General features: G+C 52.6%; 1 protein-coding gene across 1 annotated transcript in view; it reads right to left on the minus strand.

Annotated features, from left to right (window-relative positions):
* Nucleotides 1–12,331: 12,331 nt before the first annotated feature.
* The window catches only part of TXN2 (thioredoxin 2), a 14,191-nt gene continuing 4,388 nt past the window's right edge, over nt 12,332–22,134 (minus strand). The window contains exon 4 of the mRNA XM_004373817.3: nt 12,332–13,329. Coding sequence (XP_004373874.1) covers nt 13,216–13,329 — 114 coding nt within the window. The 3' untranslated portion in view covers nt 12,332–13,215. The remainder of the gene's footprint in view (nt 13,330–22,134) is intronic.

The following is a 22,134-nucleotide window of genomic DNA, read 5'->3' on the forward strand; positions in this document are numbered from 1 at the left end:
CTCAGCCAAGATCCCTGTAAACAATTCTGTCCAATAGCCCCTCTGCTAGCTCCACTCCTCTCCTTAAAGCCCTTCAATTACCTGCAGCATAAAACTTCAGCCCTCAGCTCAGAACGCAAGGCCCTCTATGAGCTTGCAGTACCTTCCATACATCATGCTGTTCCGTCTTCCCAACCTTCACTCATGCTGCTCCATCCTAGAAAACCCTTCCCTCCCCTGCACCCACAGACACATGCTCATCTTTCAAAAGCATACCTCTTAGCATCTTCTTCCTGACTTTTCTATTGATTATTTAATCTTTCTGAGCCTCAATTTCTTCATCTGCGAAATGGGGAGACCTTAATCTCTACCTCACTGTGTTATTGTGAGGGTCCGATGAATTAATGTTTATAGAACACTCGGCACGTAGTAGCTGTTCGTGAAATATTTATGTGGGCAAATTCATCTTGTTAGCTGCCTTCGCGTTGGCCCCAGACTCATGGTGACCTCACATACGATGGAACAAAATAGTCAGTTGCAGATCAGACTGTGGTGATCCATAGGGTTTTCATTGGTTTATTTTCAGAAGTAGATCACCAGGCCTGTCTTCCTAGTCAATTATAGTCTGGAAGCTCTGCTGAAACCTGTTCAGCATCATAGCAACATGCAAGCCTCCACTGACAGATGGGTGGTGGCTGTGCATGAGGTGCATTGACTGGGAACTGAACCAGGGTCTCCGTCAAGGAGGGTGAGAATTCTACCACTGAACCACCAGTGCCTCAAATTCATCTTCCTGTGCTCTAAGGAGCCCTGGTGGCGCAGTGGTTCAACCAATTGACTGCTAATCAAAACGTCAGCGGTTCAAAACCACCAGTGGCTCCACAGGAGAAAGATGTGATAGTCTGCTTCCATAGAGATTTACAGCCTTGGAAACCCAATGGAGCCACTATAAGTCGGAACTGACTCGACAGCAGTGGGTTTGGGTTTTGGGTGCTCTAATTACCCATGGTGGTGTAGTAGTCAATAGCTACAGCTGGTCATCAAAAGGTCAGCAGTCTGAATCCACCAGGCAGTCCTTAGAAACCCTATGAGTCAGTTCTACTCTCTCCTACAGGGTCGCTATGAGTCGGAATTGACTTGATGGCAATGGGTTTGTTTTTTTTTTTTTAAATTACCTACGCACATGACTATGAGTTCCGCGAAGACTGGGCTGTTCCTTTTCCATCTGTGTAAACCCAGTGCCTGGCACATAGTAAGTGCTGAGCCAGCATTTGTTGATGACTGAATTTAAGGCAGTGGGTGGGTGTCTTAGTCATCTAGTGCTGCTGTAACAGAAATACCACAAGTGGATGGCTTTAACAAACAGAAATGTATTCTCTCACAGTTTAGTAGGCTAGAAGTCCGAATTCAGAGCACCAGCTCCGGGGAAGGCTTTCTCTCTCGTCGGCTCTGGAGGAAGGTCCTTGTCATTGATCCTCCCCTGGTCTAGGAGCTACTCTGCGCAGGCTCCCCAGGTCCAAAGGATGTGCTCTGCTCCCAGCCCTGTTTTCTTGGTGGTATGAGGTCCCCATGTCTCTCTGCTTGCTTCTCTCTTTTATATCTCAAAAGAGATTGGTTTAAGACACAACCTAATCTTGTAGATGGAGTCCTACCTCATTAACATAACTGCCACTATTCCTACCTCCTTAACATCATAGAGGTAGGATTTACAACACATAGGAAAATCACATCAGATGACAAAATGGTGGACAATCACACAATACTGGGAATCATGGACTAGCCAAGTTGACACATGTTTTTAGGGGACATAATTCAATCCATAACAGTGGGAAAAGGTCCCTTACCATGAAGGCCACTGTCACACAATGAGAAAATAGCCCTCACATTTGCTAGAATGTACAGCTTTCCCTCTGCAGCTGCCAAGGAGCTTCCTGACAACCAAGAGGGGCACAGGCTAGGTATTGAGATAAACTTCTGTGACTTACCCATGGTTACACAGTGAGTGGCAGAGTGACTAGGGTGACCAACTCATTCTGGTTTCAACACTGAAAGTCCCATGTCCCGGGACCCCTCAGTCTCAGGCAAACTGAGATGGTTGAAGACCCAAACCCTAGTCTTTCAGGACCCCCTCAGTGCATCTCCCTACCCTCTGCCCTCCTCTGGGCCTGCCCCACTATTCCAAAGCTTTCACTGAGTTTCTGGATAGGGGAACAATGCCTTCTAGCCTAGAAGGTCTGGGAGGCTAAAAGTAACTCTCTATCCCACTCCCCAAAAAGTCAGACTCACAGCAGAATGGAGGTAGGGTTGGGGAGGGAGGACAAGACCATTAGAAGGGCACAGGCCTAAGGGTTAGGAGTCCAACGGGACACATACTCATGGGCTGTTCCTGCTTGGCACTTGGAAATGAGAGGAGAAGGTCCTGTCCCCACCCCCTAGAGCTCCCAGTTTGGTGGGGGAGGCAGATGTGTGAACACAGTACCAGCAGCCTGGTTCATGGGCAGCTGGAGAAGGGAGTGATGAACTCGGCTCTGGGAGGGCCAGCCAAGAAGGACTTCTGGAGGCTTCCGTGCCTTGGCGGGTTTCTGAAGAGCCCTCCTCCTGGCTTGGCCACTCATCAGCTGACCCCAGGCCTGTCCCCTCCCCTCTCTGGGCCTGGGTTTCCTTTACAAACTCAAGGATTTGGAGCTGGTCTCTGAGGGCCTTCCGGGCCTGAGGTTCATGACTGGGGGATAGCTGAGTTCTGGGAAAAGGGCCTCGGGAGAGCAGGCCTCAGAGGTCAAGCCTGAGTGAGTGAGCCCAGGCCTCACGTTACATGAACCACAGCCTCATCCTCCCAGGCTGCCCCGTCATGAGCAAACCCAGCTCCTGCCCTGCCCACAACTCCTGCTGGGCCACTGTCCAGGGAAGCTGGCCTCTTTGCGTGCTCTCCACAGCCCATGGGGCCCGGTCTGGCAGAGTCAGCCCTTCTCCCCTCTTGCTGAGGAAGAGGTTCCTACTCTCGTGGGCTGGCCATGGCACAGTGGTCAGGGCCAAGTGCTGAGCAAACACTGGTGCCCACTGGGCAGCCAGTACCCCACCTGTGGCCACCTGGAAGTCATTGTGTGCCGCATGGGAAGCCCAGCTGGGCAAAAAAGTGCAGGCATGGAACAAGGGCCTTTCCTAGGACCTAGGGGTTGGCAAGGAGCCCTAGTGACTCAACGGCTAAGTGCTCGGCTGCTCACTGAAAGGTTGATGATTCAAACCCACCCAGTGGCTCTGTAGGAGAAAGACCTGGTGATCTGCTCCTGTAAAGATTATAGCCTAGAAAACTCTATGGGGCAGTTCTGCTCTGTTACACGGGGTCACTGTGAGTCAGAATCAACTCGAGGGAACCTAATGACAGCAACAGGGGTTGGCAGGGGAGAGGGACTCCTTAGGGGATGTTATGGATTGAATTGTGTCCTCCAAAAATGTGTGTCAACTTGACTAGGTCATGATTCCCAGTATTGTGTGGTTGTCTTCCATTTTGTGATCTGATGTAATTTCCTATGTGTTGTAAATCCTAACCTCTATGATGTTAAGGAGGCAGGATTAGAGGCAGTTATGTTAATGAGGCAGGACACAATCTATAGGTTTAGGTTGTGTCTGGAGTCAATCTCTTTTGAAATATAAAAGAGAGAAGCAAGCAGAGAGGAGAGGGACCTCATACCACCAAGAAAGAAGTGCCAGGAGCAGAGCGTGTCCTTTGGAACCAGGGTCCCTGCACTGAGAAGCTCCTAGAACAGGGGAAGACTGATGACAAGGACCTTCCCCCAGAGCTGACAGAGAGAGAAAGGCTTCTCCTAGAGCTGGCCCCTGAATTTGGACTTTTAGCTTCCTAAATTGTAAGAGAATAAATTTCTGTTTGTTAAAGCCATCCACTTGTGGCATTTCTGTTATAGCAGCACTAGATAACTAAGACAGGGGATGTGATGGTTAAGGTTGTATGTCAGCTTGGCTGGGCTATGATTCTCAGTGGTTTGGCAGTTATGTAATGATGTAATCTACCAATCAGTTGTAAGGGGAGTTTCCTTGGGGGTGTGGCCCTGCATCCAATGCATATGGATGTTCTGGCAAAGCTTGCTGACTTTTGCTCGCTCTGAATCCTGCATCCAGCTCCTCAACACCTGACCTTTGGTTCTTGGGACTTGAACCAGCAGCCTGCCGTACTGCCTGCGGATCTTGGATTCGTCAGCCTCTGCAACCTGTGAGCCAGCAGCCTGCCATCTGACATGCCGATCTTGGATTCATCAGCTTCTGCAGCTACGTGGGTCAGGAGAAGCCTCCAGCCTGACACCTGACCCACAGACTTGGGACTTGCCAGCCTCTACAACTGCATGAGCCATTTCCTTGAAATAAATCCTTCTCTCTCTACATATATATATATATACACACACACACACAATTCACTGGTTTTGCATCTCTACAGAACCCACCCTAAGACAAGGGACTAGTTCCTACCCCCTCTCCCCCTAGAAAGAATTTTTCCCCCTCAACCTCTCTGGCAGCCTCAGTCAAGAACAGCCCCAGGACTGGCAGTGGGGGCTCAGAGCCACCTATTGATTCTCCCCTCTTGCTTGCTGGTTGACCCCAGACAAGGCCCCACCCTCTCCTGGTCTAGACTTAGTGGCTCCTTCTTGCTGCCCCTTGCCCAGGTGTGGAAAGGCAGCTCAGGGAAATACTGAGGTCCTAGAGCCCTTTGCTGAATAAAGATGCACTTACGTCCCTTATTTCAATGTCAGAGGGACCCTGTGAGATGGGGACTATTCATGTGCCTGTTTCACGGGGGAAGACACTGTGGCTCAGAGACACAACGTAGTGCCCAAAGTCACAAAGAAAGCAGGAGAGGAGCTGGGCCCAGCCGGCCTCCTCAGTGAGGAGAGCCAGAACACCGAACCAGGTGATGTCAAGCTGATTCTGACTCATGGCGACCCCACATATGTCAGAGTAGAACTGCTCCATAGGGTTTTCAAGGCTGTGACCTTTTGGAAGCAGATTGCCAGGCCTGTCTTCTGAGGTGCCTCTGCGTGCCTTTTGATTAGTAGTGGAATGTTTCAACAGATTGGTGAAGAGAGGGAGGCCTTTGTAGTGGGGTCTTGGCTGTTGATAACGATGGGGACCAAAAAGGCACAGGGCCTGGCATAGAACAGCACTCTGGTGAGGTCACACACTTCATTCATTCATTCTGTGGACCCCTGTGCTCCTCCTTTGTGCCTGACCCCGTGGGAAGTGTCGGGGCATGGAAGGGTGCTCCAGGAAGAGGTGCAATGGGGTGGGTTTGGAAAGGGCTGTGTTTTCAGGAACTGAGTTATCTCAAAGTGTAGTCCAGGCTCCCCTGCGTGAGAAGCACCGTGGCTTTTAAAATGCACATTCCCTGGTCCCACCCCCCACACAAAACAAAACCCCTTGCCGTCGAGTCGATTCCAACTCATAGCGATCCACTAGGACAGGGTAGAACTGCCCCATAGGGTAGAACTGTTTCCAAGGAGCAGCTGGTGGATTCAAACTGCCGACTTTTTGCTTAGCAGCTGTAGTTCTTAACCACCACACCACCAGACCTCCTACCCACCCAGCGACCCAGAATTTCTCCAGGTGAAGCCCAGACATCTGCGTCTGTAACAGGCACTGCAAGGGATCCTTATGTGAACTATTGTTCTGGACTTGGGGTCTCAGAAATGCAAAAATTTGGGGACTGAAAATTTCTAAGGCAGAGGCAGCCAGGACAAAGAGGGTGGTTGGATGTGGGGCAGAGCTGGGCGGAGGACATTCCTGCTGCTCAGCTTCCCCTCCCCCAAAGTCAACAGGCAAGTAGGAAGTGCAGGTGCTCAGGAAGGGGCTCAGCTAGGGTTTCAGGCACGGGGACACTCCTTCCAAGCTCTCAGGGCCAATAAAATGGTCCCTTTGCCCTGGGACTCCCACTTCTATAAAATCCCAAAGAAGAAATGAGCTCTGCGTTCAAACATGTACCTTCCAACCTCATTTAGAATGGAGAAACATTAACTGAAAAAAATATACCTAAATATCCGCCAATGGGTTCACGGTGACCCGAGCTGAGCAGCGTCCCTGGTCTGGGAAGTGGGGATACACTAAAGGGGGGGTCACGGGGAATGCCTTGAGCTGTGGCCATGGGTGGTGGTCAGGCTGTAAGCAGAGGGGGGAGTGAGAGAGGAGCAGGGGCTGGGAGCCAGACCGTCTGGGTTTAAATCCCGGCTCTGCCACTTCCTAGCTATGTGGCCTGGGGCAATAACCTACAGCCCTTAGCTGGTAATAAGACCTATCTCATACAGTGGTATGAGCATTTTCAGTTGCTGTTGAGTTGATTCCAACTCATGGTGACCTCACGTATTGCAGACTAGAAATGTATCCCAAAGGGTTTTCATGGCTGTGACCATTCAGAAGCAGATTGCCAGGGCTTTCTTCCAAGGCACCTCTGGGTGGGTTTGAACCTCCAACCTTTAGGTTAGTAGTTGAGTGCTTAACCATTTGCACCACCCGGGGACTAGATGAGTTCACATACACAAAGTGTTTGGAACAGTGCCTGGCACTTCTGCGTGTTAGCTATTATTAGTGAACGGTGTAATATGCCTAACACACGATAGTAACAAAAACTCTTGATAGGGTGCTGTAGTTGGTTGAATAGTGCCCTGCCGCCCCTCCAGTTCATGCCCATCCAGAACCTCAGAATGTGGCCCTGTTTGGAAATAGGGCCTTAGCAGATGTAACTAAGGTAAGAATCGACATGAGATCATACTAGATTAGGGGTGGGCCCTAAATCCAATGGGATGTCCTTATAAAACACAGAAAGGCCACACAGAGACATAAGGGAGAAGTCCAAATGACGACAGAGGCAGAGACTGGAGTGATGCAGTTACAAACCAAGGAACGCCAAGGATTGCTGGTAGCCTCCAGAAGCAAGGAAGAGGCAAGGAAGGGTTCTTCTCTAGGTCCTTCGGAGGGAGCACTGCCCTGCTGACACCTTAATTTCAGACTTCTGGCCTCCAGGACTGTGAGAGAATAAACTTGTTTTAAGCGACCAGGTTTGTGGTCATTTGTTATGACAGAGTTGACAGCCCTAGGAAACAAATACCGGTATTTACCACATAACACTCTATGCTCAAACATTACATTTATTATCTCTTATCAATCCCACGGAGCCCCGGTGGCACAGTGGTTAAGAGCTCGGCTGCTAAGCTAAAGGTTGGCAGTTTGAATTCACCAGCTGCTCCTTGGAAACCCTATGGGGAAGTTCTACTCTTCCTATAGGGTTGCTGAGTCAGAATCGACTCAATGGCAACAGGTTTTTTGGTTTTGGCATCAATCTCACAACTATGAGGAAGGTACTATTCTCCCATTTCAAAGATAAGAAAACTGAGGCTTGGCTAGTGAAAGGGAGGGCTAAGATTAGACTGTGTGTGACTCCAAGGCCATGTTCAAGGACTGCCTTCATCCTCCTCTGTGGGGCCCCATTTGGCCCCCTGCACCTCAGCCTCCCTCCTTGAACAGATCATGTACTTCCCCACCTCTGTGCCTTTGCACATTCTATTCCCGCTCTCTGGAATGCTCTTCCCACTGCTTGCCTCTCTGGCTAACTTGGATTCCATTTGCACAAGCCTTCTCAGTGTCACCTCTCGGGGGTTTACCTGACAGCCCGTTGCAGATTTGTTCTTCAGAGCTTCACTCCCTACTTACCATGCTGGTAAATTGTTTCTACTGTAGCGTCTATACTGTAGGTTGTAACAATGTGTTTACTGCGAGCTCCATGAGGGAGCCTTGCATTCCCAATTCCTAGAGCCCTACAGGCCCCAGAGGCACTTACCCACGCCTGTTGGACTGAGGTTAAGGGCTTAGGACACCGTGTTTGGACTAAAGAATATTCTGACCTGAGGAGTAGGTCCTGAGCAAAGAGAATCTCCTGTCTCCTGTGTGGGGTGGCGATGCGGGATAAAAGAGAAAGGCTCAAAGTCCCCACTCCTGGCATGAGAAGAGGAGTCCTTTGACCCTCCCGGGGGGTAGCGGTGAGCAGGGGACTGGGCCAGGCTATTTTCCAGGGTGTGGCCTTGGGCACGTTACACCACCTCTTGGACCTTAGTTTCCTAATATGTGTAATGGGAACAATAATCTCCGCCTCAGGTGGGTTTTGGGGGATCAGAGAAAACATGGGTGAAGCATCTGGCAGTACCGGGCCCACAGAGATGAATACCAGATCGCCTCCTTGCTGGGGGGTCGAGAGAGGCAGCAGAACAGAGACAGACGGCCACTTGCCTATGGTCACCAGCTCACCTCCAATTAATAATTAGCAGCTGTGTAGCAAGGGCGCCTAGCTGTGCTCACACCCGTCCATGGCCGCGTGTAGCAGGCTGGCACAGAGGTGTGAGTGAGAGCGCAGTCAGAAGTGGCTGGGAGGCATGGAGAACGGAGGCGCAGACTCGGTGAATTCCAGTGCGCATTCTCCAAGGGTGAGGTCACCACCTCCAGCTCCCTGGGGCTGCCCAAGCCACAGGCATCCTGAACAGCTCTGGGGCAGGAGGCAGCGGGGTCAGGGGGCAGGGCCAGGACACAGGGCCCTGCAAGCCCCATGGCCTGGTACAGCGATGGCCCCTCCCATGGTGGGTGCTGGGGCAGCCTGTATTGTCTCGGGCAGCCGGGTGTTTCCTGTTTAAGAAGTGCCTTAGCAGAGGAAAAGCAAAGCAACTACACTGTAATGCTTCTTGAACTCCCACCAGGGGCTGGAGTGCTTCCATGTGCCCCCCACCCCCATTTAATCTGCATGATGACCTCACTTGGTAGCGAATGCTATTAGCCCCATTTTGCAAATGGTGTAACTGAGGCTCAAAATAGTGAAAAACCTTGGCCAAAAGGGAAAGCAGTACAGCTAAGAGACTTTGCAATCAAACACACCTCAGTTCAAATCCAAGCTCCGTCACCCACAGATTCCAAGTTCCTTAGCTCTCTGGGACTCAGCTGCCTCATCTGTAAAATGGGGATAGCAATAGTTTCTACCTCTTTGGGTTGTTAAAAAAACTCAATGAGATGATACTTGTGACATGCTCAGAACAGGGCCTGGGACATGATTATCTGCATTTTACTGAGATGAAAACTGAGCCTCAGAATGGTGAAGTAATTTTCCCAAGGTTACACAACTGTTGTTGTTAGGTACTGTTGAGTCGGTTCCAAACCATAGCAACATCATGTACAACAGAACAAAACACTGCCCGGTCCTGCACCATCCTCCCAATTGTTGCTATGTTTGAGCCCATTGTTGCAGCCACTGTGTCAATCCATTTTGTTGAGGGTCTTCCTCTCCTTTGCTGACCTTCTACTTTACCAAGCATGATGTCCTTCTCCAGGGACTGGTCCCTCTGATAACATGTCCAAAGTATGTGAGAGGAAGTCTTGCCATCCTTGCTTCAGAGGAGCATCCTGGCTGAACTTCTTCCAAGACAGACTGGTTTGTTCTTCTGGCAGTCCATGGGATACTTAAAAGGTTACACAAACAGTAGGTGGCAAAGCCAGGGCTTGAATCCAGATCTGACTCTTCCTGCTTTACTTACACCACTGTGGAGTGGTTGATGGTGGCCGCAGCTTCCAACAGGCTGCCAGGAGGTGACTGGTGAGGCGAGGCTGCTTGGAACAGCCAGTGCCCAGATTTCCTGCGGAGCTATGGAGCCAGCCCTGGGGATGGGGGTGTGGGGTGACACCTGCGAGGTGTTCCAGGCAGTAGGAACTGCGGCAGCTTGCCTGGAAGCCTTGCTTGTCCTGCAATATCCTGCCTGCCTCGGACATGGCCCCAACATTGTTTCTGGGCCTTCCCAGTACACTTTAGGGATTTCCGGCAGCCTGTCCAGAACCACCTTCACTTTCCGGAGAAGCTGGGGCAGGCAGCTCGGGGTGGGGACAGAGCTGGACCCAGTCCCTCGGCCTGGGCAGGGCTTGCTGGGAAGGGACTGGTGGTCAGCACTGTCAACATCCTCTTGAGCTAACAGGCCCCTCCTCAGAGACGCAGCTGTCCTACTCACGCACCTCTCCGGAAGCCGCTGAAAGAAAAGGCCTTGACTTGTTTTCACTTTAGGGCTGGCTGAAGTCGGGGCACTTGACGCTGTGACCTGAGCAAGTCGCCCCGAGCACACCCCGCCCCTTTGTGCCTCAGCCCCTTATGAGGAACACTGGACGAGCCCAAGGTCCACTCACGCTGGGCCATGAGCTCAGGAATGACCCCATCTGCTGTGCTGAGGGACCTTCAGAGCGTAAGGTTCTTGAGGTTGGTGTTTCCCTCCCGTCTTCGGTATGTTTGGAAGGGTCCCGTGTTAGTGACCACCAAATCTTTATTCCAAATGCTTCTAGACACGATGATGCTCTCTGATGGCGAGCCATTCCTGTTTGGAATGGTGTCTCAGTAACTCCCCTGCCGTCGCCCTGTGCTCAGTTTCCTCATCTGTAAAATGGGGATAACGCCTACCTGGTAAGGTAGTGTGAGGGTTACATGAGAGAACGCAAGGAAAGGAGACAGCACAGCAAGCCCAAGTTTCCATCCCGTCTGAGGGCCTGGACGAACCCAACGCAACTGGACAAACTCTATACCAGAACACACGTACAGAAGCTGCATCCAAGGACCTCTGGGCTGATGGAGTGTGTGGCCTCGCCTCCCTTTCCTGGGTGCCCCGCCTGGTTGCTGAAGACTCTCAGCAGGTGTTTATGCTTCATAGGGGCTGGTCAGGTCTCCTCTGTCCCTAGCAGGCACCAGGCCTTGCAGCTGCACTGCCAACCCCTCTTCCACAGGCCCAGGAGCCAACAAGCCCCCCAGGGGTGACGGAGCAGCTGTAGGCACAGAGCCAGCAGTGTTCCTGGTGAGGTCGGCGCCTGGAATTAGTCAAACAAGCTCACTCCGCAGACCTGTACACACAGCCAGTGACTCAGCCACGCACAGCCCCAGGCAAAGCCTGCCAAATGGGCCACCGAGGCAGTGCCACAGCACACCTTTTAAGGAGGAGCTGGGGCAGGGCCCCCTCTGGCCCTTGAGGCCTCCACCAGCCCTCCTCCACACCTACTTGGGGCAAAGAGGTCAGACGCCCACCTGGGCTCACACTTGGCCCTGTCACTTTTTAGGCTTGACCTTGGGCAAGTCGATGTCTCTGAACTGGTTTCTTCACTTGTGATATGGAAATAATCCTTGCCTCACAAGAGAGGAATTGAATGAGGTCATGTGTGTAGAGTGCTTGGCAAACAGCACCTTTTAAGGAGCGGGTGAGTGCAGTGGGAAGGGTGAAAGGGCTCGGGAGTCAGGGTGCCTGGTTTGGCCCTGGTCCCACCCCTTCTAGCTGTGTCTGAAACAGTTACTCAACCTCTGCCCATAGTCCTCGCTGAACAGCCGTCTGTGAACTGAGTGGAAACCACCGGCCTGCTGAACGTTAGGGCATACCCACCACGTTTTATTACACGGCTTTGAGGCGCAGCGAGTCAGGCAGCGAGGTGGGCTTTGGAGCTGGCTTCACATGTAAAACGGGGAAGGATGACAATGCTAGCGCCTGCCTTGCGGGCTTCCTGGGATTAGGGCACGCCTAATGGCTGACTGTCTAGACTTACCTTACTCACAGCTCCTGGCTTCTGGGGAGTGCTCACTGGACAAGCTCCCTCTCCACCAAGGCCAGCTGCTGGGACTGTCTCCCCTCCATGGATATGCCTCTGGCAGACCCTGGCTGCCACCTGTGAGCCAGTCCTTGGCTCCCGTATTACACACAGCAACTGCCCTAGGCAGGCCTTGGGCGCCCCTCAGACCCCAGGACAATTCAGGCAGTTCTACTGGGACAGGGCGGAGACAATGCACATACAGGGCCCACAGCAACCCAGGCCTGAGGGAAGGGTGCCGGGACCCCGTTGTCAGCACCTGAGGCTCCCAGGAGGCTGTGTCTCGGTTCAGCCCCCAGGGAGAAGGTGGCAGGAGGACTTTCTTGACTGGCAGGCCTGATTTGACTAGCACACTCTCCCATGACCAAGGGGCTGGGAATGAGAAGGGCTGGAGTCTGCCGCCGAGGCTCAGTGGTCCCTGTGGGCACACACAGGAAGGACAGCCAGGCTTCCGGCAGGAACGGCCAGGAGTGTCAGGGAAACAGGAAGCCCCAGAAAGATCAAGGGGGCTAGCTGTCAAGAGCTCAGGCTTCAGAGGCAACCCCAGCTCTGTGACGGGAGCCCCAGGGCCCTCAACTGCATAACAGGGCCAACACCATCTTGCCCTGAGAGGGACAAGGACTGTGTGTTTGAAGCAGGTACCCCCCCCACAGCACCCACCACTGACAGCAGGATTAGTAACAGGAGGGGCTGGCTAAGCGGAAGACGGTGGCAGAAGTCAAAGGAAGAAACGGGACAGCAACCCAGCCCAAGGGAGGGTCCCACATACTCTTGCTGCCCAGACAGAACTGGAAGCTGTCAACAGTGCAAACCCTTGTTTTATTGGTCTGATTTGTTCACAGTTCAACTGCCTGCTCAGAGAACTGAAGGGCCAGCAAATGAGGAGGGAAGGTGGTGTCTGGAACCTTTCCGAATCAAGAATCTGCAGGTTCCCCAGCCCTCGTGCCTAGAAGGAAGGTGGGAGGAAGAGGAGGTGGCCTTTGGGGGGTGGGGGTGATGACTGGGTAATTTTAGAGTGGGGCCCAGGGCCTGTTCTTCACAGCAGAAGGCAGAAGGGACCATAAAGTTCTTTATTACAGACCTATAAAAAATGAGAGAATTATGTATATATTACTCTCACTTGTTTGGATTTCTTGTTTCCTTCTTTTTCTTTTTACAAAACAGTAGCAGGAGAAAAAAGGCAGGAGGCAGACAAGCCAGGGCTGGGTTCAGATCCAAACGGGCCAAGGAGAAAAGGACCAAGGTCTTCTGGCCCCAAGGAACTGGCCCCACAGGCTGGCCCCTCCTGCAGGCAGGCTAGCTCCCTGCCTCTTGAGGAGACTGCCCCAGCCCTGGAGGGATTGGAAGAGGGAGGTGGGCGGGAAGATGGCTGTCCCAGGTCAGCAGCAGCACTTCCCCTGTCGGCCACCCCGAGGCCTGGCAGCACTCTGGGCTCTCATGTATGGAGGCCTGGTCTCCCAAGCACAGGCCCCCAGGGGCAGACAGAGGGAGATGGCAGAAGGGGCATCACAGAAGGGCTGGGAGTTCTGTCGAGGTCCCTCCCCGGGACCACGGGGTCCCAGGTGGGTAAGGGTGGTCAGGACGCTTCCCTGCTGGTCAGCCAATCAGCTTCTTCAGGAAGGCCTCCAGCTGGTCCTCATCCTTGATGCCCACAAACTTGTCCACCACGTCTCCATTCTTCATGGCCAGCACAGTGGGCACGGCGGACACCTGGGTGGAGGGAGACAGTTATTCACAAGGACAGCTGTCCTCAACCGCTATTCCTGAGCCTCTGTGGGTTGGGCAGTGGCAGCCCCCAGCCACAGTGGGCACAGAGGCTCTTCTATTGCAGCTGGAGACGTTTCTTTCCTTTTGGCTCCCAGCAGTTCCCTTCCCCCGCAACCACACGCCTGACTCACTGGCCCAGTGGTTTGGCTGCAATGACAGGAGAGATGAAAATAACCCGCGCAGCTGCAGGCCAGGGCCGGGCTGGGGCCACGGGATTGGCACAGAGGAAAGACCGGGAGATGTGGCTTTGCCACTCATTAGCTGGGGGCCTTGGCCAGCTCACGTCACCTTCCTGAGTCTCAGTGTCGTCTTCCACAGCAGGGATGATAATACTTACCTTGAGCACTCGGGACAAGGATTAAAGACTCATACAAAAGAGCTGAGTGGTGAGGCGCTCAGGCCCTGGAGCCGCAGACGTGATCCTGGGCCTCCAGCTCCCACTAGCGGGGCAATCATGCCATTACTCTAAGTCTCAGTGTTCTCATCCGCAAAATGGAGGCACTGACGGTCCCCGGCGGGGTAAAATGGTTAACAAGCTCATGAAAAAGGCCTGGTGATCTACTTCTGAAACATCGGCCATTGAAAACCCTATGGAGCACAGTTCTACTCTGACACACAGAGGGTCACCACAGAAGTCAAATCGACAGCAACAGTACTTCTATCAGAGGGCGCGAGGACCAAATGACATGATGTGTGTGGAGTGTCAGCGCAGCGCCCCGCACACGGCAAGGCGGCCAGGAAGTGCCGAACCTGGCACGGTGCCTGGCACACAGTGGGCACTCACCAAATGGAAGCTACAGAGGGTATGTTCAATGCAGGGTCCCTCCCCCGCAAACCCATGACAGCCAGTTTAGCCTGAGGCCGTGAGTGGCTGAGAGGATCCAGGCACTGACTTCCGCTGGACAATGTGGGAGAGGGGCTCGGCAGATCCAGTCTAACACCTAGCTGTTTTATGAGGGGCGGGAGGCAGATGGGAAAGGCAATGTTCCTGGCCTCTGAGCCATTCACTGAGGATCCCTCAGGGGACCGGTACAGATTACATGGTATGTCAATGAGACCCACAGCCACACGGCAGCCCTCACTTCCCCTCTATTCTCCTGCCTGGCATTCAGGGGCACTTGAAAAACCGTATAAACAACAAGATAAGCTCCAGATTTGTCTTCCACACAAGTTAACTACAAAGTCACAATAGCAATTTATACAGCCGTACTAGCCCTTGAGTGCTGCCCTGCCCAGGAGCCTGGGGAAGCCAGACTGAAGATTTAGAACGTTCCAATTGTGCATGTTAATTTAAAAAAGGGAGAAGCCGTGCCAGGCCTGGCCAAGTGTGCGTCTCGGCAGGCCACCACCCACTCACTGACTTCACCTTACGGCCTTGCACCCACTCACAGGTGAGATGGCCCAGGCCCTGTCCGTGCCAGTGCCTCCAGGCGCCTAGGGAGCTGTCCTGGGCTGGTGTGGGTGACAGCTGACACACTTCTCAGGGGGTGTGTGCCAGCTGGCTGACTGGTGCTGGGCAGAATACACATCACTGCTCATGGTCCCCACTGATGGCTCCTGTCTTTGTCGTTCTTGACTCCTGTGTGGGTGGAGGCACGAGGCGCCCAAGGCCCAGCACACGCCTTGTCCTGTCTGCAGCTGCACCACCACCTTCGCAGTGTCTGTCTCTTGCGCCCTCTAGTGGTCAGTGAAGGCAGCTAGGTGCCTCAACCGAGGCACAAAGCTAACTACTAGCTGTTCAACTTAGCACTTTTTGGACACCACCTTGTACTTTGATTAATTAAAATAAAAGCTTCATTCCATTATGCATGAAGTGGCCTAATTTTTTCACACGTGTGAGTTGTTTCTCTAGCAGGACTCTAAGCTCAATGAGGTGGGGACAACCAAACATGAGTTTTCCTCAAGAACGATGGGTGATGTCCCATCATGATGGCATTTGTGTACACTCACGCACATGCCTGTACATGCGTGGACCATGCTGCAGAGCAGACTTCAGTCAGGTAGACAGCAGACAAGCGACAGATGTATTTTCATGATGACCAAGGTCTGGTCGTTACTACCAAGGGGAATCTGTGAAGTCTGGGTTTACAAGAGGCACAGAGTAGGGGCCCTGCAGGCAGCTTGCTTTTCCAGGACATTGCAGGGACACCTGGGCTGTGACTAACGAGGGGCTGGTGCTTGTAAACATTCCCTGAAATGAAGCACACGGATTCTCAGCAATCCTTCTGGAATGGTGATACAGGTGTGAGGGGCTGGGTGGACCAAGGACTCGGCTTCTCTCTCGGTTCTGGCAGGATCCTGCCAACGGGCCCGCTCCAAAGGGAACTGAGGGCCGGAGAAAAGCTAAGACGGGCTGCATGGCCTCCTGTGCCTGAGCAGACACCAAGAACTCAGGGCAGGTGTGGGCAGGTGCACAGAGTCTCTCCCCACTCACTAGCTGCCCACCTGCAACACCACTGAGCTCAGGGTCCCTGCCAGTCAGCTCTGTCTCGCCCCAGCAGTTTCACCCACTTGTGAGCTCTGGTAGGGACCTAGCAAGGGAAAGGCACAGCTGGGTACCACAGGAGCCGTGCGGGTGCCTGGCAACCTTCTCCTCAGCTAACGGCAGAACCAGCACAAAGAAGAAGATGGCTGTGACTCTGCTGCCACACGCTGGGGGATTCCCGAGTGTCAGGCACGCCACTAAGCACTTGCATATGCGATCTCATAAATTCTTTCCTGAAGTAGGGCCATTTCAGAGATGAGAAGACTGAGGCTCCAAGGCCGAGTTCCAAGATTAAGTGGTAAGTTAAGTGGTAGAACTGGGATTTGCAACCAGATTTGTCTGACTTTGCTGCCAAGACAAATGATGCTGTGCCTCCGACCAAGGGCAAGGAATCAGAGGTAACTGCTGAGCCCCCGTAGGGTGGGGGAGAACACATGGGGAGACAGCGAAAGGGCTTCCTGATTCAAAGGAGAAACTCCAAATGTCTTGTAAGACCTTTTGGATGCAAGAGGGTTCTTGGAAAAGCTATTATCGAGAAAAGCAAATCACCTGTGGACACTATTCACCCCTTTACTTCAGGCCCCTGCCTCTCCCCACATGGGGAGCACAGAAAATACACGACTTGATGAGCTACAGGGGGACTTTTGGCTCAAAACAACGAAGCGTTGTCCAAGGATGGAAAGGGCTGCCACGGGTGAGAACCAGAAGTTGGATGACCACCTGGCTGTGAAGTGTAGTGGGAACCTGGGCTGACAACCGGTGGTGGGAGGGTGGTGGAGGGTCAGGGGCTGTGCCAGGTGACCTTTAAGGTTACTTCTGCCTCAGAGGTTCTAAAACTCGGATTCCGTGAAGGGGCCGGGCAAGGATGCCTGGATCTGCACCACCTACACAACAGAGAATACTGCCCCCTACACAGCACAGTTTACAAAGTGCTTTCCCTGAATTTAGAGTCCCTGGCTGGTGCAAATGTTAAAACGTTTGGCTACTAACCAAAAGGCTGGCAGTTCAAGTCCACCAAGAGGAGCCTTGGAAGAAAGGTGTGGCAATCAGCCCTTGAAAACCCTATGGAGCACAGTTCTACTCTGACACACAGGGGTTGCTGTGAGTTGGAGTTGCTGCCAAGAGCCCATGAGCAGCCCCTGCTGAGAACAGCAGGTGAGACAAGGGCTTTAGAAGAGCATCCCTTCCCTAGAGGGCCAGCCCAGGGCTTCTGGAATCTTTGTTTCTCAATGTCTGGTCTAGGACCACCGGCATCAGCATCACTTGGGAGCTTGGTAGAAATGCAGAATGTTCCTGGGCCTCCTGAATCATAATCTGCTTTTTAATAATACCCCAGGTCACTCACTTATATATACATTCAAGTCTGAGAGGCACTGATTAAGAAAGGATACTTTCAACGTAGGGCGATATGGAAATGATCAGAATACTGTACACTCCAATTATCTAATATTGTGCATTCAATAACCTCATGAGATACATTATATTTAAAAAAAAAAGTGTACAAATTTACTTACACAAGTGTATATGAGGTCATATAGAACACTAAAAAGAAAAAGAAGTCAAATAAAAAAACTCAAATGGATCACCCAGTTTGTTACTAGTGATTCTGTTTGAACAGTAACGTCACAGGTGACTTCTTCCCCCCTTATTTTTACTTGGCTGTATTTTCAAATTAAGGAGCCCTGGTGGCGCAACAGTTACATGCTCGGCTGCTAAGCAAAAGGCTGACAGTTGGAACTCATCCAGCGGCTCCGCAGGAGAAAGACCTGGCAATCTGCTCCCATAAAGATTAGAGCCTAGAAAACCCTATGGGGCAGTTCTACTCTCACATGGGGTCACTATGAGTCAGAATTGCCTCGATGTCTCCTAACATTTTTTTGTTTCTTGTAATTTATTTTGTTGTTGTTGAGAATATACACAGCAGAACATACACCAATTCAACACTTCTACACGTACAATTCAGTGACGCTGACTACACCCTTCGAGTTGTGCAACCATCCTCACCCCCCTTTGCTGCGTTACTCCCCCTCCATTAGCCTAATGACATTTTCAAATGGCTTTTGCAGGGGCACTCACTTCTTTGCTAATACTAGAGAATAAGAGGCCAACACCTCTGAGCATGAGGCCAAAGGCACAGCCCTAGAGGACAGTACAAGGGACTGAGGGCCACATCCTGAGTCACTCTTTCCCTGCCTGTCACCAAAGAGCTGGCAGGGGCTGAGGGACTGGGGAAGGCCGAGCCCTTCAGCAGCAGACCAGGAGGCAGGGAGAGCAGAAAAGGACTGGAACACACATTCCTAGACCCTGAGGGACTTTCCCTTCTCCTCCCTAGGGGGACAGTGGAATTCTAGGGTGGGCAGTGGCTTTAGACATGAAAAAGGTGGTACAGCGGGTGGGGTGAGGTGACAGGAGAGCCTGGGAAGAATCGAAGTTAAAGTCGTTTCTCCAACAAGTTGACCCAACATTCAGAAAAGGACTTGAGGCTGAGGAGGAAGTGACCAAGGGGATACTGGGAATCTCTTAGCTGGAACGTCTTCCCCAGGCACGCCTCAAAAGAACAGGTGTAAAGGAAGGAAGGGGCAGGCAGGGGGCCGGGAAGAATTCCCCTCAGAGCTTCCTGAGCCCTGCAGTGATGTCAGCCCAGGCTCAGCAGGACAGGGAGGCTGGGGCCTAGGGCCAGCGGCCTCGTGGTCCTTCTGTGTGACTCGCACAGTATCTGGACAGTGACAGAGGAAGAAGAGCAGAAGTCCTGCCAGAGCCCCACCCCCTTTTCCAGGCTCAATTAGAGGACTTCAGTGCTCATCCCCATGTCACGGGGTGCCCTGGAACGCAGGTGGGGGTGGTCCTGGGCGCCCCGCCGCCCTCGTGACTGCCTCGGGCAGGATTCTTTGCATCCCTGCCTGTTACCACCGCTCCTGGCACATGGTTGGCCCTCGGGATGTGTCTGCTGAAAGACGACATTTACCAAGGCTGTAGCTGTGGTGGCTGGCAGTGCCGGGAGGAAGCCCGACATCCCAATTATGTCCTATAACCCTGTGGAAGGCCCTAGCAGCTCCAGCCCAAAGCTCACCCCAGGAGGCCACACCCTCACTCCGCAGCTGCTACAGGCCTCGGGATGAGTGACCAACAACTCTGGGGCAGCGAGCGGCGTTCGAATGGTCAGGAGTGCCCCCCTCGACCGAGGGATCGGTGGGAGAGCTTTTGAAAAACCAGCGGCTCGCCGGCCCACGGAAGCCTCGCGAAGTCCCACGGAGTCTTTTCCAGGAACTCTTCTCTGACCACCTGCAGTTGTCATCCAGTGGCTTTGCCTGCCCAGTGGATGTTTCCCTTGCACCTGGTGAGAGACCCTGACTTTCCTCTGGGGATTCTTCCCTCCCCAGCTCAGGGGGCAGCCCGTCTACTCTCCCTCCTCACCCCATTTCCTGCTACGGGGACTGGGTGGAGGATGGGCATCTGTCCTTGAGCTGGTTCACTCAGAGTTCAGCCTGGACTTCCAAGTTTGGAGAAAGGATGACGCGCCCTCTCTCAGCAGGGCTTGCTAAGCTGGGAGGCTGTAAGCCCACAGCCGAAGGGGACTGTGTCCGCCACCAGCTGGGGAGAGCCTGAAACCAAAGCTGACCCAGAGAAGAGTCAACAGACGGAAACAGATTCCTGCAGATGCTGCCTGAGCCTCTGGGTCCAGCTGTGCCTGAAGCTAACATCCTTGGAGACCTTCTGGTTATGTGAGCTGGTAATTCCCTTTGCGTTGGGTTTCTGTGGCCTGTGACAGGGAGTCCTGGCTCATACCCCTGCCCATCTCTCTCTGGCCATTGCTCAGGCCCTGAGGGTTTGCACTAGCCTCCTTGCTTGTCTCCTTCCTCCAGTCTTCACCCTCTTCAGAGCTCGCCTTCAGCTGCTGCCAGACGCAGCTTTCTGAGACTCACAGGCAGAAACAGACTGGGGTTTGCAAAGGTACCAGGATGAGGGTCGAGGGTGTGGGCGGGGACCCCGCTGAATTGGAGCTCGTCTCAGCCACCCAGTACCAGGAATGAAGGCTCCCTCTGGCCAGATCCAGGTGTTTTAAGAGAACCAGAAATCTGGACTTCATTGGAAAACTTCTGAGTTTCAATTATTGGCAGTGAGTTGGATTTTTTTTTTTTTTTAAACACTTCAAGGGCAAGACCAGACATGCCTGTGAGCCAGACATGACCCAAAGGTCGCTAGGCAGAGACCCTTCCCCTGTGGCTACAGTCTGCGTTCCCAGGCCCTTTCCTGCACTTCTTGGCCCTTCACTCAGGCCACCCAGCCACGATGAACTTCTCCCTTTCTCCAACCGCAGTGGTCCCCAAAGCCCAAGTGATCTCCCACACCCATCATCCCTGCGACTCTTCCTCTGGCAAGCTCTGCTCCAGGCACATGGAACCACCTCGTTCCGCAGACGGACCAGGCTCACCCTACCTCAGGGCCTTTGCATTTGATGTTTCTTCTGACTGAACAGCTCTTTACCATAGTGCTGCACAGCTCACTCCCTTACTGCTCAAATGCCAGCTTCTCAGCAGGCCTTCCCTAGCCCACCATCTTAAAACTACACCCTCTCCCACCCCACACCCAGCACTCCCGTGACTCTCCTGATTGATCATTCTCTGTAGCACTTCTCATGATCTGATACAGGTGTCTGCAACCTACAGCCCAAATCCTGCCCACTGCTTGTTTTTGTAAATAAAGTTTTATTTACAGCCAAGCTCATTGTTTACATATCATCTACGGCTGTTTTGTGCTACAACAGAAGAGCTGAGTAGCTGCCAGAGAAGCTGACGCCCTGCAGAGCCTACAATATTTACCATCTACTGCTGTAGAGAAAAAAATTGTAGATCTCTGATCTGAACACATGGAGTCCTGGTGGTGCAGTGGTTAAAAAGCTACAGCTGCTAAACAAAAGGGTGGCAGCTGGAATCCACTAGCCGCTCCTTGGAAACCCTAGGGGGCAGTTCTACTCTGTCCTATAAGGTCGCTATTGCGTCGGAATCAACTTGACAGCAACGGGTTTGGTTTTTTTGATTTGAACACTAAACTGTAGGCACCAAGAAGGCAGGGACTGTCAGTTTTGTTCAATGCTATACCCTCAGCTCCAAGCAACGGAGTCCGGCATTGAAGGAACTCTCAATGAGTGTCTGTTGAATGAATGCACAAACCACAGTAGACTGCACCGTGTCTCTGTGTGCGCTGCCCACCCCCTCTTCCTCCTCTGTGTGTCCTTCAGCCCTCCTCAGAGGGCCCTCTATGTGATGCACTCCCCACCCACCCCTCTCCTCTGTACGTCCCCTCCCTCAGCACCCTCCCCCTACACTGAAATGACCCATTTACCTGCTGCTGGCTCCCACTACACTAAGAGCTGCTTGGGACAAGGTCCCATCTTATTCCTTCAGAATCATGAGCGCTAGACACACTAGGGCTCCCAAGTGACTGTGGACTGATCATGTGGACAAACGATGGATGACGGAAGGAATGAACGCATCAAGTGTTCCAAGACTCAGAGAACTGGTGCCATGGGCCATATATGTGTTAAAAAAAATGCTCCCCCCCACCCCCCGCCCCATTTAAACTTAACTCTTAACCCTCTCACGGAAAACAGAAACTCATGATAAAGACAGTCCTGGGAAGTTTAAATAATTAGATAAGTGATAACTGGCCTATGGAATGCAGACATGCCAGCTTCATAAAGCAATCCAAGCCACCTCCTAAGTGAGTGACAGCCACTCCTTGTTAAATTTTCCTTTCAGGAAGTCCTATAACAGGCTGTACTGTACAGAAGCTGATCAAAATGGTAATGTGACCAGCTCATCTCTGCGGACAGGTGCTCCCTGTTTGCAAAGTTTTTTTCTGCCCAATAAAACTGTTTAGCTCTATTGATCAGATTTTTTCTTCTGACACAGTCCACTGTCTAAAGCCAGTGGAGAAGAGAGACAAGCAGTTCCGAAGATTCATAGAGTCACATCTGCAAAGTGCTCTGAGCTCCTCAGAGCGTTAGAAAAAAATCAAGACATCCCCATACCAGCTGGCCTGTGGTCCCCAAGACATTTCCCATGCTGGCTGTCCCGTGGCCCCCAAGATATCCCCATGCTGGCTGCCCTGTGGTCCCCAAAATATCCCATATCGGTTACCCAGTGGTCCCCAAGACACCCCGGCACCAGCTACCCAGTGGCCCCCAAGACACCCCCCAACCCTGGCTGCCCCGTGGCCCCCAAGACACCCCCCCACCCTGGCTGCCCCGTGGCCCCCAAGAC

Source organism: Trichechus manatus, unplaced genomic scaffold (assembly GCF_000243295.1).
Source record: "Trichechus manatus latirostris isolate Lorelei unplaced genomic scaffold, TriManLat1.0 scaffold00027, whole genome shotgun sequence".
In the NCBI taxonomy this organism is placed as follows: domain Eukaryota; kingdom Metazoa; phylum Chordata; class Mammalia; order Sirenia; family Trichechidae; genus Trichechus; species Trichechus manatus.